The sequence below is a fragment of the Oncorhynchus gorbuscha genome, linkage group LG08 (assembly GCF_021184085.1).
Source record: "Oncorhynchus gorbuscha isolate QuinsamMale2020 ecotype Even-year linkage group LG08, OgorEven_v1.0, whole genome shotgun sequence".
Lineage (NCBI taxonomy): Eukaryota > Metazoa > Chordata > Actinopteri > Salmoniformes > Salmonidae > Oncorhynchus > Oncorhynchus gorbuscha.
Genome location: NC_060180.1, coordinates 77151790 through 77174640, shown reverse-complemented (window position 1 = coordinate 77174640; position 22851 = coordinate 77151790). Strand labels below are relative to the sequence as shown.

At 40.9% G+C, this 22851-nt stretch overlaps 1 protein-coding gene across 1 annotated transcript in view; it reads right to left on the bottom strand.

Moving 5' to 3' along the window:
• Positions 1 to 453: 453 nt before the first annotated feature.
• LOC124040703 (ZZ-type zinc finger-containing protein 3-like) overlaps positions 454 to 22851 on the bottom strand; it is a 29123-nt gene continuing 6725 nt past the window's right edge. The window contains exons 5-8 of the mRNA XM_046357778.1: positions 21799 to 21930; positions 4683 to 4817; positions 2871 to 2971; positions 454 to 607 (exon numbers count right to left, since the gene is read on the bottom strand). Of these exons, the coding sequence (XP_046213734.1) occupies positions 463 to 607; positions 2871 to 2971; positions 4683 to 4817; positions 21799 to 21930 (513 nt within the window). The 3' untranslated portion in view covers positions 454 to 462. The remainder of the gene's footprint in view (positions 608 to 2870; positions 2972 to 4682; positions 4818 to 21798; positions 21931 to 22851) is intronic.

Here is a 22851-nt window from a genome sequence, read left to right as displayed (position 1 = left end):
TTCAGTTTTTTAAAATGTCATTTTAAATAGTGTTTTTTATATTTCCATTATGTTCCTTTGTTTGGTCATTACGGTAACCCCCCCCCTCCACCACAGCCTGCCGTCAGAGACCCAATGCCTGCCATCCTGCTGGGCTAGTGGGGTGAGGTGTGGCCCAGGTGCTGGCCCAGGAGGCTAGGGGTCTGTAGCAGTGGCCCAGGAGGCTGGACCAGGAGGCTAGGGGTCTGTAGCTGTGGCCCAGGAGGCTAGGAGTCTGTAGCTGTGGCCCAGGAGGCTGGGTCTGTAGCTGTGGCCCAGGAGGCTAGGAGTCTGTAGCTGTGGCCTAGGAGGCTAGGAGTCTGTAGCTGTGGCCCAGGAGGCTGGACCAGGAGGCTGGACCAGGAGGCTAGGGGTCTGTAGCTGTGGCCCAGGAGGCTAGGGGTCTGTAGCTGTGGCCCAGGGCTGAGATTAGGGGCCATGCTGTCATCTGTTAGCAGGGTAGTAGTTGGGATCCAGGTAGTTATATCCAGGGGTCTGAGCCAGACAGTAGTCCCTGTCTAGGAAGGTCTCGTGGTGATGGACAGGCTCCAGATGGTGGCTGGGCAGGTGGCTCTCTGTCTTGTACAGGCTGGAGGGGGTACACAGGGGAAATACAGGGTAATCGATTGGGAAAAGGATTCCAAATACAGTTGTGGCCAAATATATTGACACCCTTGTACTTCTCTTAAATAATTCCCAATTTATTCAATAGGAAGTTGGTCACCTTGATATCGGTTTTTATACATTGCAGAACCCATTTTATTTTTTTGTAAACTCGTATTTTTTCTAAATTAAAATTGTAAACTTAAAAGACAAATGGCACGGACAAATGTAGTGACACCGCAGAGCTAGTACTTGATCAAGGGAACTGCAGACAAATTATTCTTGTAGCAATGAGCACTTTTCTTTTGGACATTTGTCCCACTCTTCAGCATTAAACAAAAACTAATTATTCCAACGTTTGAGGGGTGCCCTCCACCAACTGCTGTTGTCAGATCTTGTCATAAGTTATGAATGTGATTCAGATCAGGATTCTTCGCTGGCCACACCAGAACATGTCCAGGGACTCTTCTTAATCATTCTCTGTTCAACCAAGTGTCCAAAACTGTGTCTCTGTTGAAGGTTGTGGGTCTTCCAGTAGGAGGACACCCTCAAACACATAAACGTCCCTTTTTCAGGACCCTGTCTTTCAAAGATAATTTGTAAAAATCCAAATAACTTCACAGATCTTCATTGTAAAGGGTTTAAACACTGTTTCCCATGCTTGTTCAATGAACCATAAACTATTAATGAACATGCACCTGTGGAACGGTAGTTAAGACACTAACAGCTTACAGACGGTAGGCAATTAAGGTCACAGTTATGAAAACTTAGGACACTAAAGAGGCCTTTCTACTCACTCTGAAAAACACCAAAAGAAAAATGCCCAGGGTCCCTGCTCATCTGCGTGAACGTGCCTTAGGCATGCTGCAAGGAGGCATGAGGACTGCAGATGTGGCCAGGGCAATACATTGCAATGTCCGTACTGTGAGACGCCTAAGACAGCGCTACAGGGAGACAGGTCGGACAGCTGATTGTCCTCACAGTGGCAGGCCACGTGTAACAACACCTGCACAGGATCGGTACATCCAAACATCACACCTGTGTGACAGGTACAGGATGGCAACAACAACTGCCGAGATACACCAGGAATGCACAATCCCTCCATCAGTGCTCAGACTGTCCGCAATAAGCTGAGAGAGGCTGGACTGAGGGCTTGTAGGCCTGTTGTAAGGCAGGTCCTCACCAGACATCACCGGCAACGACGTCACCTATGGGCACAAACCCACCAGGGGTGGACCAGACAGGACTGGTAAAAAGTGCTCTTCACTGACGAGTCGCGGTTTTGTCTCACCAGGGGTGATGGTCGGATTCGTGTTTATTGTTGAAGAAATGAGCGTTACACCGAGGCCTGTACTCTGGAGCGGGATTGATTTGGAGGTGGGGGGTCTGTTACAGCATCATCGGACTGAGCTTGTTGTCATTGCAGGCAATCTCAACGCTGTGCGTTACAGGGAAGACATCCTCCTCCCTCATGTGGTACCCTTCCTGCAGGCTCATCCTGACATGACCCTCCAGCATGACAATGCCACCAGCCATACTGCTCGTTCTGTGCGTGATTTCTTGCAAGACAGGAATGTCAGTGTTCTGCCATGGCCAGCGAAGAGCCATGATCTCAATCCCATTGAGCACGTCTGGGACCTGTTGGATCGGAGGGTGAGGGCGAGGGCCATTCCCACCAGAAATGTCCGGGAACTTGCAGGTGCCTTGGTGGAAGAGTGGGGTAACATCTCACAGCAAGAACTGGCAAATCTGGTGCAGTCCATGAGGAGATGCACTGCAGTACTTAATGCAGCTGGTGGCCACACCAGATACTGTCACTTTTGATTTTGACCCCCCCTTTGTTCAGGGACACATTATTCCATTTCAGTTAGTCACATGTCTGTGGAACCTGTTCAGTTTATGTCTCAGTTGTTGAATCTTATGTTCATACAAATATTTACACATGTTAAGTTTGCTGAAAATAAACACAGTTGACAGTGAGAGGACCCAGGAGTTTGGTATTATTGTTATGTTCCACACAATGTATTTTACATGTGTTTTCAAAATAGTTTTAACACGTTTCAAGCATACTGAACAGAGCCCGAGCCAATACATTGACACACGCATCAATGAAACTGAAGTTGTCTACTGCACCAGGAACAAAACTATTAAGATGCAGGCAGGTTATATAATGGGAGTTAACCTTCCCTGTTTAACTCCATTTAAAATCATTAGCCCACTGAACAGAGCCCCAGCCAGGCAGGACTCACCAGTCGGAGCAGTTGGAACAGAAGTCCACAGCGTTGTCTGAGGGACAGTCCTGACAATGCCACCGCACGCCCTGGATAGGCTCTACACCACACACGTCACACTGCAGAGAGAGACATGAGCTAGTCTCAGATGATTTAAAAATACTTACGTCAAACCACATTATACTAAGGAGAGAGAGTTAGCTAGCTAGCACACATTACACTAAGGACAGAGAGTTAGCTAGCTAACACACATTACACTAAGGAGAGAGAGTTAGCGAGCACACATTATACTAAGGAGAGAGTTAGCTAGCACACATTACAATAAGGAGAGAGAGTTAGCTAGCTAGCACACATTACACTAAGGAGAGAGAGTTAGCGAGCACACATTACACTAAGGAGAGAGAGTTAGCTAGCTAGCACACATTATACTAAGGAGAGAGAGTTAGCTAGCACACATTATACTAAGGAGAGAGAGTTAGCTAGCACGCATTACACTAAGGAGAGAGAGTTAGCTAGCTAGCACACATTACACTAAGGAGAGAGAGTTAGCTAGCTAGCACACATTACACTAAGGAGAGAGAGTTAGCTAGCTAGCACACATTACACTAAGGAGAGAGTTAGCTAGCTAGCACACATTACACTAAGGAGAGTTAGCTAGCTAGCACACATTACACTAAGGAGAGAGAGTTAGCTAGCACACATTACACTAAGGAGAGAGAGTTAGCTAGCACACATTACACTAAGGAGAGAGAGTTAGCTAGCACACATTATACTAAGGAGAGAGAGTTAGCTAGCTAGCACACATTATACTAAGGAGAGAGTTAGCTCGCTAGCACACATTACACTAAGGAGAGAGAGTCAGCTAGCACACATTATACTAAGGAGAGAGAGTTAGCTAGCACACATTACACTAAGGAGAGAGAGTTAGCTAGCACACATTATACTAAGGAGAGAGTTAGCGAGCACACATTACACTAAGGAGAGAGAGTTAGCTAGTTAGCGTGGAGAAATTCCATCATTTGATGTTTTGTTGATGGTGGTGGAAAACGCAGTCCCAAGTGTTCAATTGGATTGAGTTGTTTGAGTCAGTGACCACTGGTGCCCTGTGGATGGGGGGGCGTTGTCATCCTAGAAGAGACCACTCCCATCTGGATAGAACTGCTTCACCATAAGGTCGAAGGTGATCACTGTATGGCGTTTACCTTGCCCTCTAAGGGGTTGAGTGGACCTGAACCACGGCAGGAAAATGCACCTCGCACCATAACAGAGCCGCCAGAACCCTCATTTACTCAAGTGTTTCCTTGACTCTGGCAGGTACCTGTACATTCCAGCAGACAGCAGAGACACGTGGGTAGATAATCAGTAGATATAGCTTGAAGCCCGTATGAAAGCTGATTAACCACTACCTTGTATCCATGGTGCAATGCCAATGCCAATACTAGGTGATGGGTGTACCTCGTATCCACGGTGATGTGTGTACCTCGTATCCACGGTGATGTGTGTACCTCGTATCCACGGTGATGTGTGTACCTCGTATCCACGGTGATGTGTGTACCTCGTATCCACGGTGATGTGTGTACCTCGTATCCACGGTGATGTGTGTACCTCGTATCCACGGTGATGTGTGTACCTTGTATCCATGGTGATGTGTGTGCCTCGTATCCATGGTGATGTGTGTGCCTCGTATCCACGGTGATGTGTGTACCTTGTATCCATGGTGATGTGTGTGCCTCGTATCCACGGTGATGTGTGTGCCTCATATCCACGGTGATGTGTGTACCTCGTATCCACGGTGATGTGTGTACCTCGTATCCATGGTGATGTGTGTACCTTGTATCCATGGTGCAGGGCCATGCTACTCTCAGCCTGGATCTCCTGCAGTTTGTGTTTCTTCAGTCTCTTCAGCTCCAGAAGCTCCTTGTACTCCGGCAGGTGTCTCAACTCCACAGGTACACCCTCCTCATCCTGGACATACACACACACACACGCAGATACACACACAAAGTATCACAGACTAACATTTACAGTGAGGTTTCTAAGGAGCATGCAGACCCTGTAACCGATAAAGTCTGACTCCTTGTAGTGACATTCCTTTACCACTAGAAAGGCACGGCCTCGTCAGACCCCCCCTTCAAGCTAACCAGCTGTCATTCTGACTGCAACATTCTCTGCAAGGTAAAGCTCCACCTGATCTCAGCCCACTGGTCACCATAGCAACACCCACCTGTAGCACGCGCTCCAGCAGGTATATTTCACTGGTCATCCCCAAAGCCAACTCCTCTTTGGCCGCCTTTCCTTCAAGTTCTCTGCTGCAATGACTGGAACTAATTGCAAAAATCACTGAAGCTGGAGACTCATATCTCCCTCACTAACTTTAAGCACCAGCTGTCAGAGCAGCTCACAGATCACTGCACCTGTACATAGCCCATCTGTAAATAGCCCAACCCAGCTACCTCATCCCCATACTGTATTTATTCATTTATCTTGCTCCTTTACACCCCAGTATCTCTACTTGCACATTCATCTACTGCACATCTATCACTCCAATGTTTATACTGCAATGACTTCGCCACTACGGCCTATTTATTGCCTTACCTCCCTAATCTTACCTTATTTGCAAACACTGTATATAGACTTTACTATTGTGTTATTGACTTTACATTTGTTTATGTTTAACTCTGTGTTGTTGTTTTTTTATTTATTTTAATTTGTACCCCTTTTTCTCCCCAATTTCGTGGTGTCCAATTGTTTGTAGTAGCTACTATCTTGTCTCATCGCTACAACTCCCGTACGGGCTCGGGAGAGACAAAGGTTGAAAGTCATGCGTCCTGCGATACACAATCCAACCAAGCCGCACTGCTTCTTAACACAGCGTGCATCCAACCCGGAAGCCAGCAGCACCAATGCGTTGGAGGAAACACCGTGCACCTGGCAACCTTGGTTAGCGTGCACTGCGCTCGGCCCGCCACAGGAGTCACTGGTGCACGATGAGACAAGAATATCCCTACCGGCCAAACCCTCCCTAACCCAGACGACGCTAGGCCAATTGTGCTTCACCCCACGGACCTCCCGGTTGCGGCCGGTTACAACAGAGCCTGGGCACGAACCCAGAGTCTCCGATGGCACAGCTGGCTCTGCAGTACAGCGCCCTTAACCACTTTCAACTGGTCTACCTGGTTAAATAAAGGTGAAATAAAATAAACATTCTAACAGTAATAATTACATGTGACATAAGCTTTCGCAAAAATTATAATTTGGTTGTGTTTATGAAGGTCTTAGGGAGTATTAGACTACGCATTGTCTGTCTTTTTCAATAGCATTTATGACTTTATGTTACTGTAGGCTATATGTAAAACGTCTCTGTTACTGTAGGCTATATGTAAAAACGTCTCTGTTACTGTAGGCTATATGTAAAAACGACTTTATGTTACTGTAGGCTATATGTAAAAACGTCTTTATGTTACTGTAGGCTATATGTAAAACGTCTCTGTTACTGTAGTCTATATGTAAAAACGTCTTTATGTTACTGTAGTCTATATGTAAAAACGTCTTTATGTTACTGTAGGCTATATGTAAAAACGACTTTATGTTACTGTAGGCTATATGTAAAAACGTCTTTATGTTACTGTAGGCTATATGTAAAACGTCTCTGTTACTGTAGGCTATATGTAAAAACGTCTGTTACTGTAGGCTATATGTAAAAATGTATTTATGTTACTGTAGGCTATATGTAAAAATGTCTCTGTTACTGTAGGCTATATGTAAAAACGTATTTATGTTACTGTAGGCTATATGTAAAAACGTCTGTTACTGTAGGCTATATGTAAAAACGTCTCTGTTACTGTAGGCTATATGTAAAAACGTCTGTTACTGTAGGCTATATGTAAAAACGTCTCTGTTACTGTAGGCTATATGTAAAAACGTCTGTTACTGTAGGCTATATGTAAAAACGTCTCTGTTACTGTAGGCTATATGTAAAAACGTATTTATGTTACTGTAGGCTATATGTAAAAACGTCTGTTACTGTAGGCTATATGTAAAAACGTCTTTATGTTACTGTAGGCTATATGTAAAACGTCTCTGTTACTGTAGGCTATATGTAAAAACGTCTGTTACTGTAGGCTATATGTAAAAACGTATTTATGTTACTGTAGGCTATATGTAAAAATGTCTCTGTTACTGTAGGCTATATGTAAAAACGTATTTATGTTACTGTAGGCTATATGTAAAAACGTCTCTGTTACTGTAGGCTATATGTAAAAACGTCTCTGTTACTGTAGGCTATATGTAAAAACGTCTGTTACTGTAGGCTATATGTAAAAACGTCTCTGTTACTGTAGGCTATATGTAAAAACGTCTGTTACTGTAGGCTATATGTAAAAACGTATTTATGTTACTGTAGGCTATATGTAAAAACGTCTCTGTTACTGTAGGCTATATGTAAAAACGTCTCTGTTACTGTAGGCTATATGTAAAAACGTCTCTGTTACTGTAGGCTATATGTAAAAACGATAAAACGGTGTTCAATACATGTTATTGGGGGAGTGTCTTTGTAACAACTATGAAACAGAAAGCGTACGAGTTGGAACGCGGGTAACCTGCTTCTTTTTATAACGACAACATTTAAATAATTACCCAAGATGCACGGTCAGCAAGATGCGGTTAAACTGATGAAAAACATCAGTAGCCTAAACATCATTATTTAGGCGCCAAGTGTGCTTGATAAATAGAGAAAATCAGCACAAAATAAATAATGGGATTATAATTCATGTCAGTGTTCATGTGACAATAGTCAGAAATAGTCAATTATTTATGCATCAGATACCATGGAGAATGTGTCTGTTTCCAGGCAGTGCGTTCTCGCTTCTTTATCATCAAAACAGAGGTAACAGACGGAGAAAGGTGTCCCCTACATGTCAAAACAGAGTGTCCCCTACATGTCAAAACAGAGTGTCCCCTACATGTCAAAACAGAGTGTCCCCTACATGTCAAAACAGAGTGTCCCCTACATGTCAAAACAGAGTGTCCCCTACATGTCAAAACAGAGTGTCCCCTACATGTCCCCTACATGTCAAAACAGAGTGTCCCCTACATGTCAAAACAGAGTGTCCCCTACATGTCAAAACAGAGTGTCCCCTACATGTCAAAACAGAGTGTCCCCTACATGTCAAAACAGAGTGTCCCCTACATGTCAAAACAGAGTGTCCCCTACATGTCAAAACAGAGTGTCCCCTACATGTCAAAACAGAGTGTCCCCTACATGTCCCCTACATGTCAAAACAGAGTGTCCCCTACATGTCAAAACAGAGTGTCCCCTACATGTCAAAACAGAGTGTCCCCTACATGTCAAAACAGAGTGTCCCCTACATGTCCCCTACATGTCAAAACAGAGTGTCCCCTACATGTCAAAACAGAGTGTCCCCTACATGTCAAAACAGAGTGTCCCCTACATGTCAAAACAGAGTGTCCCCTACATGTCAAAACAGAGTGTCCCCTACATGTCAAAACAGAGTGTCCCCTACATGTCAAAACAGAGTGTCCCCTACATGTCAAAACAGAGTGTCCCCTACATGTCAAAACAGAGTGTCCCCTACATGTCAAAACAGAGTGTCCCCTACATGTCAAAACAGAGTGTCCCCTACATGTCAAAACAGAGTGTCCCCTACATGTCAAAACAGAGTGTCCCCTACATGTCCCCTACATGTCAAAACAGAGTGTCCCCTACATGTCAAAACAGAGTGTCCCCTACATGTCAAAACAGAGTGTACCCTACATGTCAAAACAGAGTGTCCCCTACATGTCAAAACAGTGTGTCCCCTACATGTCAAAACAGAGTGTCCCCTACATGTCAAAACAGAGTGTCCCCTACATGTCAAAACAGAAGCTCGCCATACACACGCTCTTTCACCGAATGCTCCACGGACATACAGGATTGAAATCAATACTTCCAATTCATCAACAGACAGTGTCTCCTTGCTCCTTGAGCGTCTCAGTCCCAGTACAGTCCCTGATTCCAGACAGTGTCTGCTTTAGCGTCTCAGCCCCAGTACAGTCCCTGATTCCAGACAGTGTCTGCTTTAGCGTCTCAGCCCCAGTACAGTCCCTGATTCCAGACAGTGTCTACTTTAGCGTCTCAGTCCCAGTACAGTCCCTGATTCCAGACAGTGTCTGCTTTAGCGTCTCAGCCCCGGTACAGTCCCTGATTCCAGACAGTGTCTACTTTAGCGTCTCAGCCCCGGTACAGTCCCTGATTCCAGACAGTGTCTGCTTTAGCGTCTCAGCCCCAGTATCCCTGATTCCAGACAGTGTCTGCTTTAGCGTCTCAGCCCCGGTACAGTCCCTGATTCCAGACAGTGTCTGCTTGAGCCTCTCAGCCCCAGTATCTGATCCCAGGCACTGCCATCTCACCGTTTCATTTGGTAGTGCTCAGTGCACACCGTTCTGGCTTTTTTGCCCTTAGGCCTCGGCGGCATAGGGTCATAGGCCTCGGCGGCGTAGGGTCATAGGCCTCGGAGGTTCAGGCTGAGGCTCAGAATCAGAAGAATGATCAGAGATGTCATGATTCCTTTCATCCATCTGAGTTGTTGTCATTCAGCATGTGCATCCATTCCTCTTGGTCTTCCTGCCATTGTAAATTCCACACGCTCCCACGGTGTACTCCAAGCAGGCCAGATTAGACTGATAAAACAGCTTGGATTAGGTGGACTGATAGAGGGTACACACCATATAGAGATTACAATGGATCAGTACATTAGAATGACCCTGTTCTTTATTCACAATCAGTGATTATATAATTATGTATTGTTCACTTCCCCTCTGCATCAACTCACCCATTCTCTCCCTTTCTACCGTCATACTTTACTTCATCTGTTGCTATATGTTTTGGTATAGTGTAGGTTCAGTTTAGTTTCAGTTTAGTTTCAGTTTAGGTTCAGTTTTGGTATAGTGTAGGTTCAGTTTAGTTTCAGTTTAGTTTCAGTTTAGGTTCAGTTTAGTTTCAGTTTAGGTTCAGTTTAGTTTCAGTTTAGGTTCAGTTTAGGTTCAGTTTTGGTATAGTTTTGGTTCAGTTTAGGTATAGTTTTGGTTCAGTTTTAATTGAGTTTTGGTTCAGTTTAGGTATAGTTTTGGTTCAGTTTAGGTATAGTTTTGGTTCAGTTTTAATTGAGTTTTGGTTCAGTTTAGGTATAGTTTTGGTTCAGTTTTAATTGAGTTTTGGTTCAGTTTTGGTTCAGTTTTAATTGAGTTTTGGTTCAGTTTAGGTTCAGTTTTAATTGAGTTTTGGTATAGTTTTAATTGAGTTTTGGTTCAGTTTTGGTTCAGTTTAGGTTCAGTTTAGGTTCAGTTTTTGTTCTGTTTAGGTTCAGTTTTAATTGAGTTTTGGTATCATTCTGGTTTAGTTTCGAGACGATTATTGGGGTGATTATCAACTGGGCACGGCACCTTCCACTGTCGAGAGAAGCAACGGAGCTTCCTGAAACTGATTATAACTCCAGTTGTGTTTGTGATATTAAGATTCTAACAGCAGTGTGTCATATGTGTGTTATATAGACTGATTCAGACAGTGTGTTATATAGACTGATTCAGACAGTGTGTTATATAGACAGTGGGTTATATAGACTGATTCAGACAGTGTGTTATATAGACTGATTCAGACAGTGTGTTATATAGACTGATTTAGACAGTGTGTCATAAAGACAGTGTGTTATATAGACTGATTCAGACAGTGGGTTATATAGACTGATTTAGACAGTGTGTCATATAGACTGATTTAGACAGTGTGTTATATAGACTGATTCAGACAGTGTGTTATATAGACTGATTCAGACAGTGTGTTATATAGACTGATTTAGACAGTGTGTTATATAGACTGATTTAGATGGTGTGTCATATAGAGTGTGTTATATAGACAGTGTGTTATATAGACAGTGTGTTATATAGACAGTGTGTTATATAGACAGTGTGTTATATAGACTGATTTAGACAGTGTGTTATATAGACTGATTCAGACAGTGTGTTATATAGACTGATTCAGACAGTGTGTTATATAGACTGATTCAGACAGTGTGTTATATAGACTGATTCAGACAGTGTGTTATATAGACTGATTTAGACAGTGTGTCATATAGACAGTGTGTTATATAGACTGATTCAGACAGTGGGTTATATAGACTGATTTAGACAGTGTGTCATATAGACTGATTTAGACAGTGTGTTATATAGACTGATTCAGACAGTGTGTTATATAGACTGATTTAGACAGTGTGTTATATAGACTGATTTAGACAGTGTGTTATATAGACTGATTTAGATGGTGTGTCATATAGACAGTGTGTTATATAGACAGTGTGTTATATAGACTGATTTAGACAGTGTGTTATATAGACTGATTCAGACAGTGTGTTATATAGACTGATTTAGACAGTGGGTCATATAGACTGATTTAGACAGTGGGTTATATAGACTGATTTAGACTGTGTGTTATATAGACTGATTTAGACAGTGTGTTATATAGACTGATTTAGACGGTGTGTCATATAGACAGTGTGTTATATAGACAGTGTGTTATGTAGACAGTGTGTTATGTAGACAGTGTGTTATATCGACTGATTTAGACAGTGTGTTATATAGACTGATTCAGACAGTGTGTTATATAGACTGATTTAGACAGTGTTATATAGACTGATTTAGACAGTGGGTTATATAGACTCATTCAGACAGTGTGTTATATAGACTGATTCAGACAGTGTGTTATATAGACTGATTCAGACAGTGTGTTATATAGACTGATTCAGACAGTGTGTTATATAGACTGATTTAGACAGTGTGTTATATAGACTGATTTAGACAGTGTGTTTTATATAGACTGATTTAGACAGTGTGTTATATAGACTGATTTAGACAGTGTGTTATATAGACTGATTTAGACAGTGTGTTATATAGACTGATTCAGACAGTGTGTTATATAGACTGATTCAGACAGTGTGTTATATAGACAGTGTGTTATATAGACTGATTTAGACAGTGTGTTATATAGACTGATTTAGACAGTGTGTTATATAGACTGATTTAGACAGTGTGTTATATAGACTGATTTAGACAGTGTGTTATATAGACTGATTCAGACAGTGTGTTATATAGACTGATTCAGACAGTGTGTTATATAGACTGATTCAGACAGTGTGTTATATAGACAGTGTGTTATATAGACAGTGTGTTATATAGACTCATTCAGACAGTGTGTTATATAGACTGATTCAGACAGTGTGTTATATAGACTGATTTAGACAGTGTGTTATATAGACTCATTCAGACAGTGTGTTATATAGACTGATTCAGACAGTGTGTTATATAGACTGATTCAGACAGTGTGTTATATAGACAGTGTGTTATATAGACTGATTTAGACAGTGTGTTATATAGACTGATTCAGACAGTGTGTTATATAGACAGTGTGTTATATAGACAGTGTGTTATATAGACTGATTTAGACAGTGTGTTATATAGACTGATTCAGACAGTGTGTTATATAGACTGATTCAGACAGTGTTATATAGACTGATTCAGACAGTGTGTTATATAGACTGATTCAGACAGTGTGTTATATAGACTGATTCAGACAGTGTGTTATATAGACTGATTTAGACAGTGTGTTATATAGACTGATTTAGACAGTGTGTTATATAGACTGATTCAGACAGTGTGTTATATAGACTGATTCAGACAGTGTGTTATATAGACAGTGTGTTATATAGACTGATTTAGACAGTGTGTTATATAGACTGATTTAGACAGTGTGTTATATAGACTGATTCAGACAGTGTGTTATATAGACTGATTCAGACAGTGTGTTATATAGACTGATTCAGACAGTGTGTTATATAGACTGATTCAGACAGTGTGTTATATAGACAGTGTGTTATATAGACTGATTTAGACAGTGTGTTATATAGACTGATTTAGACAGTGTGTTATATAGACTGATTTAGACAGTGTGTTATATAGACTGATTTAGACAGTGTGTTATATAGACTGATTCAGACAGTGTGTTATATAGACTGATTCAGACAGTGTGTTATATAGACTGATTCAGACAGTGTGTTATATAGACAGTGTGTTATATAGACAGTGTGTTATATAGACTCATTCAGACAGTGTGTTATATAGACTGATTCAGACAGTGTGTTATATAGACTGATTTAGACAGTGTGTTATATAGACTCATTCAGACAGTGTGTTATATAGACTGATTCAGACAGTGTGTTATATAGACTGATTCAGACAGTGTGTTATATAGACAGTGTGTTATATAGACTGATTCAGACAGTGTGTTATATAGACAGTGTGTTATATAGACAGTGTGTTATATAGACTGATTTAGACAGTGTGTTATATAGACTGATTCAGACAGTGTGTTATATAGACTGATTCAGACAGTGTGTTATATAGACTGATTCAGACAGTGTTATATAGACTGATTCAGACAGTGTGTTATATAGACTGATTCAGACAGTGTGTTATATAGACTGATTCAGACAGTGTTATATAGACTGATTCAGACAGTGTGTTATATAGACTGATTCAGACAGTGTGTTATATAGACTGATTCAGACAGTGTGTTATATAGACTGATTCAGACAGTGTGTTATATAGACTGATTTAGACAGTGTGTCATATAGACTGATTTAGACAGTGTGTTATATAGACTGATTTAGACAGTGTGTTATATAGACTGATTCAGACAGTGTGTTATATAGACTGATTCAGACAGTGTGTTATATAGACTGATTCAGACAGTGTGTTATATAGACTGATTTAGACAGTGTGTTATATAGACTGATTTAGATGGTGTGTCATATAGACAGTGTGTTATATAGACAGTGTGTTATATAGACAGTGTGTTATATAGACTGATTTAGACAGTGGGTTATATAGACTGATTTAGACAGTGTGTTATATAGACTGATTTAGACAGTGTGTTATATAGACTGATTTAGATGGTGTGTCATATAGACAGTGTGTTATATAGACAGTGTGTTATATAGACAGTGTGTTATATAGACAGTGTGTTATATAGACAGTGTGTTATATAGACTGATTTAGACAGTGTGTTATATAGACTGATTCAGACAGTGTGTTATATAGACTGATTTAGACAGTGTTATATAGACTGATTTAGACAGTGGGTTATATAGACTCATTCAGACAGTGTGTTATATAGACTGATTCAGACAGTGTGTTATATAGACTGATTCAGACAGTGTGTTATATAGACTGATTTAGACAGTGTGTTATATAGACTGATTTAGACAGTGTGTTATATAGACTGATTTAGACAGTGTGTTATATAGACTGATTTAGACAGTGTGTTATATAGACTGATTCAGACAGTGTATTATATAGACTGATTTAGACTGTGTTATATAGACTGATTCAGACAGTGTGTTATATAGACTGATTCAGACAGTGTGTTATATAGACTGATTCAGACAGTGTGTTATATAGACTGATTCAGACAGTGTGTTATATAGACTGATTTAGACAGTGTGTTATATAGACTGATTTAGACAGTGTGTTATATAGACTGATTTAGACAGTGTGTTATATAGACTGATTCAGACAGTGTGTTATATAGACTGATTTAGACAGTGTGTTATATAGACTGATTCAGACAGTGTGTTATATAGACAGTGTGTTATATAGACAGTGTGTTATATAGACTCATTCAGACAGTGTGTTATATAGACTGATTCAGACAGTGTGTTATATAGACTGATTTAGACAGTGTGTTATATAGACTGATTCAGACAGTGTGTTATATAGACTGATTCAGACAGTGTGTTATATAGACTGATTCAGACAGTGTGTTATATAGACAGTGTGTTATATAGACTGATTTAGACAGTGTGTTATATAGACTGATTCAGACAGTGTGTTATATAGACAGTGTGTTATATAGACAGTGTGTTATATAGACTGATTTAGACAGTGTGTTATATAGACTGATTCAGACAGTGTGTTATATAGACTGATTTAGACAGTGTGTTATATAGACTGATTTAGACAGTGTGTTATATAGACTGATTTAGACAGTGTGTTATATAGACTGATTTAGACAGTGTGTTATATAGACTGATTCAGACAGTGTGTTATATAGACTGATTCAGACAGTGTGTTATATAGACTGATTCAGACAGTGTGTTATATAGACTGATTCAGACAGTGTGTTATATAGACAGTGTGTTATATAGACAGTGTGTTATATAGACTCATTCAGACAGTGTGTTATATAGACTGATTCAGACAGTGTGTTATATAGACTGATTCAGACAGTGTGTTATATAGACAGTGTGTTATATAGACTGATTTAGACAGTGTGTTATATAGACTGATTCAGAAAGTGTGTTATATAGACAGTGTGTTATATAGACTGATTTAGACAGTGTGTTATATAGACTGATTCAGACAGTGTGTTATATAGACTGATTCAGACAGTGTGTTATATAGACTGATTCAGACAGTGTGTTATATAGACTGATTCAGACAGTGTGTTATATAGACTGATTCAGACAGTGTGTTATATAGACTGATTCAGACAGTGTGTTATATAGACTGATTTAGACAGTGTGTCATATAGACTAATTCAGACAGTGTGTTATATAGACTGATTCAGACAGTGTGTTATATAGACTGATTCAGACAGTGTGTTATATAGACTGATTCAGACAGTGTGTTATATAGACTGATTTAGACAGTGTGTTATATAGACAGTGTGTTATATAGACAGTGTGTTATATAGACTGATTTAGACAGTGTGTTATATAGACTGATTCAGACAGTGTGTTATATAGACTGATTCAGACAGTGTGTTATATAGACTGATTCAGACAGTGTGTTATATAGACTGATTCAGACAGTGTGTTATATAGACTTATTCAGACAGTGTGTTATATAGACTGATTCAGACAGTGTGTTATATAGACTGATTTAGACAGTGTGTCATATAGACTGATTTAGACAGTGTGTTATATAGACTGATTTAGACAGTGTGTTATATAGACTGATTCAGACAGTGTGTTATATAGACTGATTCAGACAGTGTGTTATATAGACTGATTCAGACAGTGTGTTATATAGACTGATTCAGACAGTGTGTTATATAGACTGATTCAGACAGTGGGTCATATAGACTGATTTAGACAGTGGGTTATATAGACTGATTTAGACAGTGTGTTATATAGACTGATTTAGACAGTGTGTTATATAGACTGATTTAGATGGTGTGTCATATAGACAGTGTGTTATATAGACAGTGTGTTATATAGACAGTGTGTTATATAGACTGATTTAGACAGTGTGTTATATAGACTGATTCAGACAGTGTGTTATATAGACTGATTTAGACAGTGTTATATAGACTGATTTAGACAGTGGGTTATATAGACTCATTCAGACAGTGTGTTATATAGACTCATTCAGACAGTGTGTTATATAGACTGATTCAGACAGTGTGTTATATAGACTGATTCAGACAGTGTGTTATATAGACTGATTTAGACAGTGTGTTATATAGACTGATTCAGACAGTGTGTTATATAGACTGATTCAGACAGTGTGTTATATAGACTGATTCAGACAGTGTGTTATATAGACTGATTCAGACAGTGTGTTATATAGACTGATTCAGACAGTGTGTTATATAGACTGATTTAGACAGTGTGTTATATAGACTGATTTAGACAGTGTGTTATATAGACTGATTTAGACAGTGTGTTATATAGACTGATTTAGACAGTGTGTTATATAGACTGATTTAGACAGTGTGTTATATAGACTGATTCAGACAGTGTGTTATATAGACTGATTTAGACAGTGTGTTATATAGACTGATTTAGATGGTGTGTCATATAGACAGTGTGCTATATAGACAGTGTGTTATATAGACAGTGTGTTATATAGACTGATTTAGACAGTGTGTTATATAGACTGATTCAGACAGTGTGTTATATAGACTGATTTAGACAGTGTTATATAGACTGATTTAGACAGTGGGTTATATAGACTCATTCAGACAGTGGGTTATATAGACTCATTCAGACAGTGTGTTATATAGACTGATTCAGACAGTGTGTTATATAGACTGATTCAGACAGTGTGTTATATAGACTGATTCAGACAGTGTGTTATATAGACTGATTTAGACAGTGTGTTATATAGACTGATTTAGACAGTGTGTTATATAGACTGATTCAGACAGTGTGTTATATAGACTGATTCAGACAGTGTGTTATATAGACTGATTCAGACAGTGTGTTATATAGACTGATTTAGACAGTGTGTTATATAGACTGATTCAGACAGTGTGTTATATAGACTGATTCAGACAGTGTGTTATATAGACTGATTCAGACAGTGTGTTATATAGACTGATTCAGACAGTGTGTTATATAGACTGATTTAGACAGTGTGTTATATAGACTGATTTAGACAGTGTGTTATATAGACTGATTTAGACAGTGTGTTATATAGACTGATTTAGACAGTGTGTTATATAGACTGATTTAGACAGTGTGTTATATAGACTGATTCAGACAGTGTGTTATATAGACTGATTTAGACAGTGTGTTATATAGACTGATTCAGACAGTGTGTTATATAGACAGTGTGTTATATAGACAGTGTGTTATATAGACTCATTCAGACAGTGTGTTATATAGACTGATTCAGACAGTGTGTTATATAGACTGATTTAGACAGTGTGTTATATAGACTCATTCAGACAGTGTGTTATATAGACTGATTCAGACAGTGTGTTATATAGACTGATTCAGACAGTGTGTTATATAGACAGTGTGTTATATAGACAGTGTGTTATATAGACTGATTTAGACAGTGTGTTATATAGACTGATTCAGACAGTGTGTTATATAGACTGATTTAGACAGTGTGTTATATAGACTGATTTAGACAGTGTGTTATATAGACTGATTTAGACAGTGTGTTATATAGACTGATTTAGACAGTGTGTTATATAGACTGATTCAGACAGTGTGTTATATAGACTGATTCAGACAGTGTGTTATATAGACTGATTTAGACAGTGTGTTATATAGACTGATTCAGACAGTGTGTTATATAGACAGTGTGTTATATAGACAGTGTGTTATATAGACTCATTCAGACAGTGTGTTATATAGACTGATTCAGACAATGTGTTATATAGACTGATTTAGACAGTGTGTTATATAGACTCATTCAGACAGTGTGTTATATAGACTGATTCAGACAGTGTGTTATATAGACTGATTCAGACAGTGTGTTATATAGACTGATTTAGACAGTGTGTTATATAGACTGATTCAGAAAGTGTGTTATATAGACAGTGTGTTATATAGACAGTGTGTTATATAGACTGATTTAGACAGTGTGTTATATAGACTGATTCAGACAGTGTGTTATATAGACTGATTCAGACAGTGTGTTATATAGACTGATTCAGACAGTGTGTTATATAGACTGATTCAGACAGTGTGTTATATAGACTGATTCAGACAGTGTGTTATATAGACTGATTTAGACAGTGTGTCATATAGACTGATTTAGACAGTGTGTTATATAGACTGATTTAGACAGTGTGTCATATAGACTGATTTAGACAGTGTGTTATATAGACTGATTTAGACAGTGTGTTATATAGACTCATTCAGACAGTGTGTTATATAGACTGATTCAGACAGTGTGTTATATAGACTGATTCAGACAGTGTGTTATATAGACTGATTCAGACAGTGTGTTATATAGACTGATTTAGACAGTGTGTTATATAGACTGATTTAGACAGTGTGTTATATAGACTGATTTAGACAGTGTGTTATATAGACTGATTTAGACAGTGTGTTATATAGACAGTGTGTTATATAGACTGATTTAGACAGTGTGTTATATAGACTGATTTAGACAGTGTGTTATATAGACTGATTTAGATGGTGTGTCATATAGACAGTGTGTTATATAGACAGTGTGTTATATAGACAGTGTGTTATATAGACTGATTTAGACAGTGTGTCATATAGACTGATTTAGACAGTGTGTTATATAGACTGATTTAGACAGTGGGTTATATAGACTCATTCAGACAGTGTGTTATATAGACTGATTCAGACAGTGTGTTATATAGACTGATTTAGACAGTGTGTTATATAGACTGATTCAGACAGTGTGTTATATAGACTGATTCAGACAGTGTGTTATATAGACTGATTCAGACAGTGTGTTATATAGACTGATTTAGACGGTGTGTCATATAGACAGTGTGTTATATAGACTGATTCAGACAGTGGGTTATATAGACTGATTTAGACAGTGGGTTATATAGACTGATTTAGACAGTGGGTTATATAGACTGATTTAGACAGTGTGTTATATAGACTCATTCAGACAGTGTGTTATATAGACTGATTTAGACAGTGGGTTATATAGACTCATTCAGACAGTGTGTTATATAGACTGATTTAGACAGTGTGTTATATAGACTGATTCAGACAGTGTGTTATATAGACTGATTTAGACAGTGTGTTATATAGACTGATTTAGACAGTGTGTTATATAGACTGATTCAGACAGTGTGTTATATAGACTGATTCAGACAGTGTGTTATATAGACTGATTCAGACAGTGTGTTATATAGACTGATTCAGACAGTGTGTCATATAGACAGTGTGTTATATAGACTGATTCAGACAGTGTGTTATATAGACTGATTCAGACAGTGTGTTATATAGACTGATTCAGACAGTGTGTCATATAGACAGTGTGTTATATAGACTGATTTAGACAGTGTGTTATATAGACTGATTCAGACAGTGTGTTATATAGACTGATTCAGACAGTGTGTTATATAGACTGATTTAGACAATGTGTTATATAAACTGATTTAGACAGTGGGTTTTATAGACTGATTCAGACAGTGTGTTATATAGACAGTGTGTTATATAGACTGATTCAGACAGTGTGTTATATAGACTGATTCAGACAGTGTGTTATATAGACTGATTTAGGACAAGGTGGGCATTACTTTGAAATATGAGTAATAAAACAATGAAATTCATGAGCAGTCAAAATGATGAACTGTTCTGGTGTTAACTCTGCTTGTTTCACTGAATGACAGGGTGTACATGTTTCACTGAATGACAGGGTGTACATGTTTCACTGAATGACAGGGTGTACATGTTTCACTGAATGACAGGGTGTACATGTTTCACTGAATGACAGGGTGTACATGTTTCACTGAATGACAGGGTGTACATGTTTCACTGAATGACAGGGTGTACATCTGAGCTTTGCTGCTGACGCACTTTGACAGCACATGTCTGTGTGTGTGTCTCTCCACAGGGAACAGCGACTACTATTCGTTTCTTAAAGGTTGCACACATCAGAGAGAGAGAGGGGGAGGGAAATGTCAGATCTAGCATCTTGAGGGGGAGGGAGGGAGCGAGAAAGAGAGAGAGAGACAGATGAGGGAGGGAGCGAGAGAGACAAGAGGGAGGGAGGGAGCGAGGGAGCGAGGGAGGGAGGGAAGGAGGGAGGGAGCGAGATGAGAGGGAGAGAGAGGGGAGGGAGGGAGCGAGAGAGACAGATGAGGGAGGGAGAGAGAGATGAGAGGGAGAGAGAGGGAGGGAAGGAGCGAGAGAAAGAGTGACATATGAGAGGGAGAGAGACTGCGGAGTAGATACGTAGTGTGGTCAGTGTGGTACCGTGTGGTCAGTGTGTGGTACCGTGTGGTCAGTGTGTGGTACCGTGTGGTCAGTGTGTGGTACCGTGTGGTCAGTGTGTGGTACCGTGTGGTACCGTGTGTGGTACCGTGTGGTACCGTGTGGTCAGTGTGTGGTACCGTGTGGTCAGTGTGTGGTACCGTGTGGTCAGTGTGTGGTACCGTGTGGTACCGTGTGGTCAGTGTGTGGTACCGTGTGGTCAGTGTGTGGTACCGTGTGGTACCGTGTGGTCAGTGTGTGGTACCGTGTGGTCAGTGTGTGGTACCGTGTGGTCAGTGTGTGGTACCGTGTGGTACCGTGTGGTCAGTGTGTGGTACCGTGTTGTCAGTGTGTGGTACCGTGTGGTCAGTGTGTGGTACCGTGTGGTCAGTGTGTGGTACCGTGTGGTCAGGTGGTCAGCGTGTCGTACCGTGTCGTCTCCATCGGGGTCCTGCAGGGAGCTGTAGGTCAGTGTGTGGTACCGTGTGGTCAGTGTGTGGTACCGTGTGGTCAGGTGGTCAGCGTGTCGTACCGTGTCGTCGGGGTCCTGCAGGGAGCTGTAGGTCAGTGTGTGGTACCGTGTGGTCAGGTGGTCAGCGTGTCGTACCGTGTCGTCTGGGTCCTGCAGGGAGCTGTAGGTCAGTGTGTGGTCAGCGTGTCGTACCGTGTCGTCGGGGTCCTGCAGGGAGCTGTAGGTCAGTGTGTGGTACCGTGTCGTATCGTGTCATCTGGGTCCTGCAGGGAGCTGTAGGTCAGTGTGTGGTACCGTGTGGTCAGGTGGTCAGCGTGTCGTACCGTTTCGTCAGGGTCCTGCAGGGAGCTGTAGGTCAGTGTGTGGTCAGGTGGTCAGCGTGTCGTACCGTGTCGTCGGGGTCCTGCAGGGAGCTGTAGGTCAGTGTGTGGTCAGGTGGTCAGCGTGTCATACCGTGTCGTCGGGGTCCTGCAGGGAGCTGTAGGTCAGCGTGTCGTACCGTGTCGTCGGGGTCCTGCAGGGAGCTGTAGGTCAGTGTGTGGTACCGTGTCGTACCGTGTCGTCGGGGTCCTGCAGGGAGCTGTAGGTCAGCGTGTGGTACCGTGTCGTACCGTGTCGTCGGGGTCCTGCAGGGAGCTGTAGGTCAGCGTGTCGTACCGTGTCGTCGGGGTCCTGCAGGGAGCTGTAGGTCAGTGTGTGGTACCGTGTGGTCAGGTGGTCAGCGTACCGTGTCGTCGGGGTCCTGCAGGGAGCTGTAGTAGGCCGCTCTCTCATCCTCTTCTTCCATAAAGACGGGAGGCTCATATGATGTCAGGAAGGTAGACGGTCGGTACAGGTGCCTGTTCAGGTGGTGCTGCCTCTTATTGGACACCTACAGGAATAAACAACATTATCAACAACATCATTACCTATTTACTAGCCTGTTCAACCTCGCTTTCGTATCGTCTGAGATTCCCAAAGATTGGAAAGTTGCCTCGGTCATCCCCCTCTTCAAAGGGGGAGACACTCTAGACCCAAACTGCTACAGACCTATATCTATCCTACCCTGCCTTTCTAAGGTCTTCGAAAGCCAAGTTAACAAACAGATCACCGACCATTTCGAATCCCACCGTACCTTCTCCACTATGCAATCTGGTTTCAGAGCCGGTCACGAGCACCTCAGTCACGCTCAAGGTCCTAAACTATATGATAACCGCCATCGATAAGAGACATTACTGTGCAGCTGTATTCATCGACCAGGCCAAGGCTTTCGACTCTGTCAATCACCGCATTCTTATCAGCAGACTCAAGAGCCTTGGTTTCTCTAATGACTGCCTCGCCTGGTTCACCAAATACTTCTCAGATAGAGCTCAGTGTGTCAAATCGGAGGGTCTGCTGTCCGGACCTCTGGCAGTCTCTATGGGGGTGCCACAGGGTTCAATTCTCGGGCCGACTCTCTTTTCTGTATACATCAATGATGTCGCTCTTGCTGCTGGTGATTCTCTTATCCACCTCTACGCAGACGACACCATTCTGTATACTTCTGGCCCTTCTTTGGACACTGTGTTTAACAACCTCCAGACGAGCTTCAGTGTCATACAACTCTCCTTCCGTGGAATCCAACTGCTCTTAAATGCTAGTAAAACTAAATGCATGCTCTTCAACCGATCACTGTCCGCACCTGCCCGCCCGTCCAGCATCACTACTCTGGACGGTTCTGACCTAGAATATGTGGACAACTACAAATACCTAGGTGTCTGGTTAGACTGTAAACTCTCCTTCCAGACTCATATTAAGCATC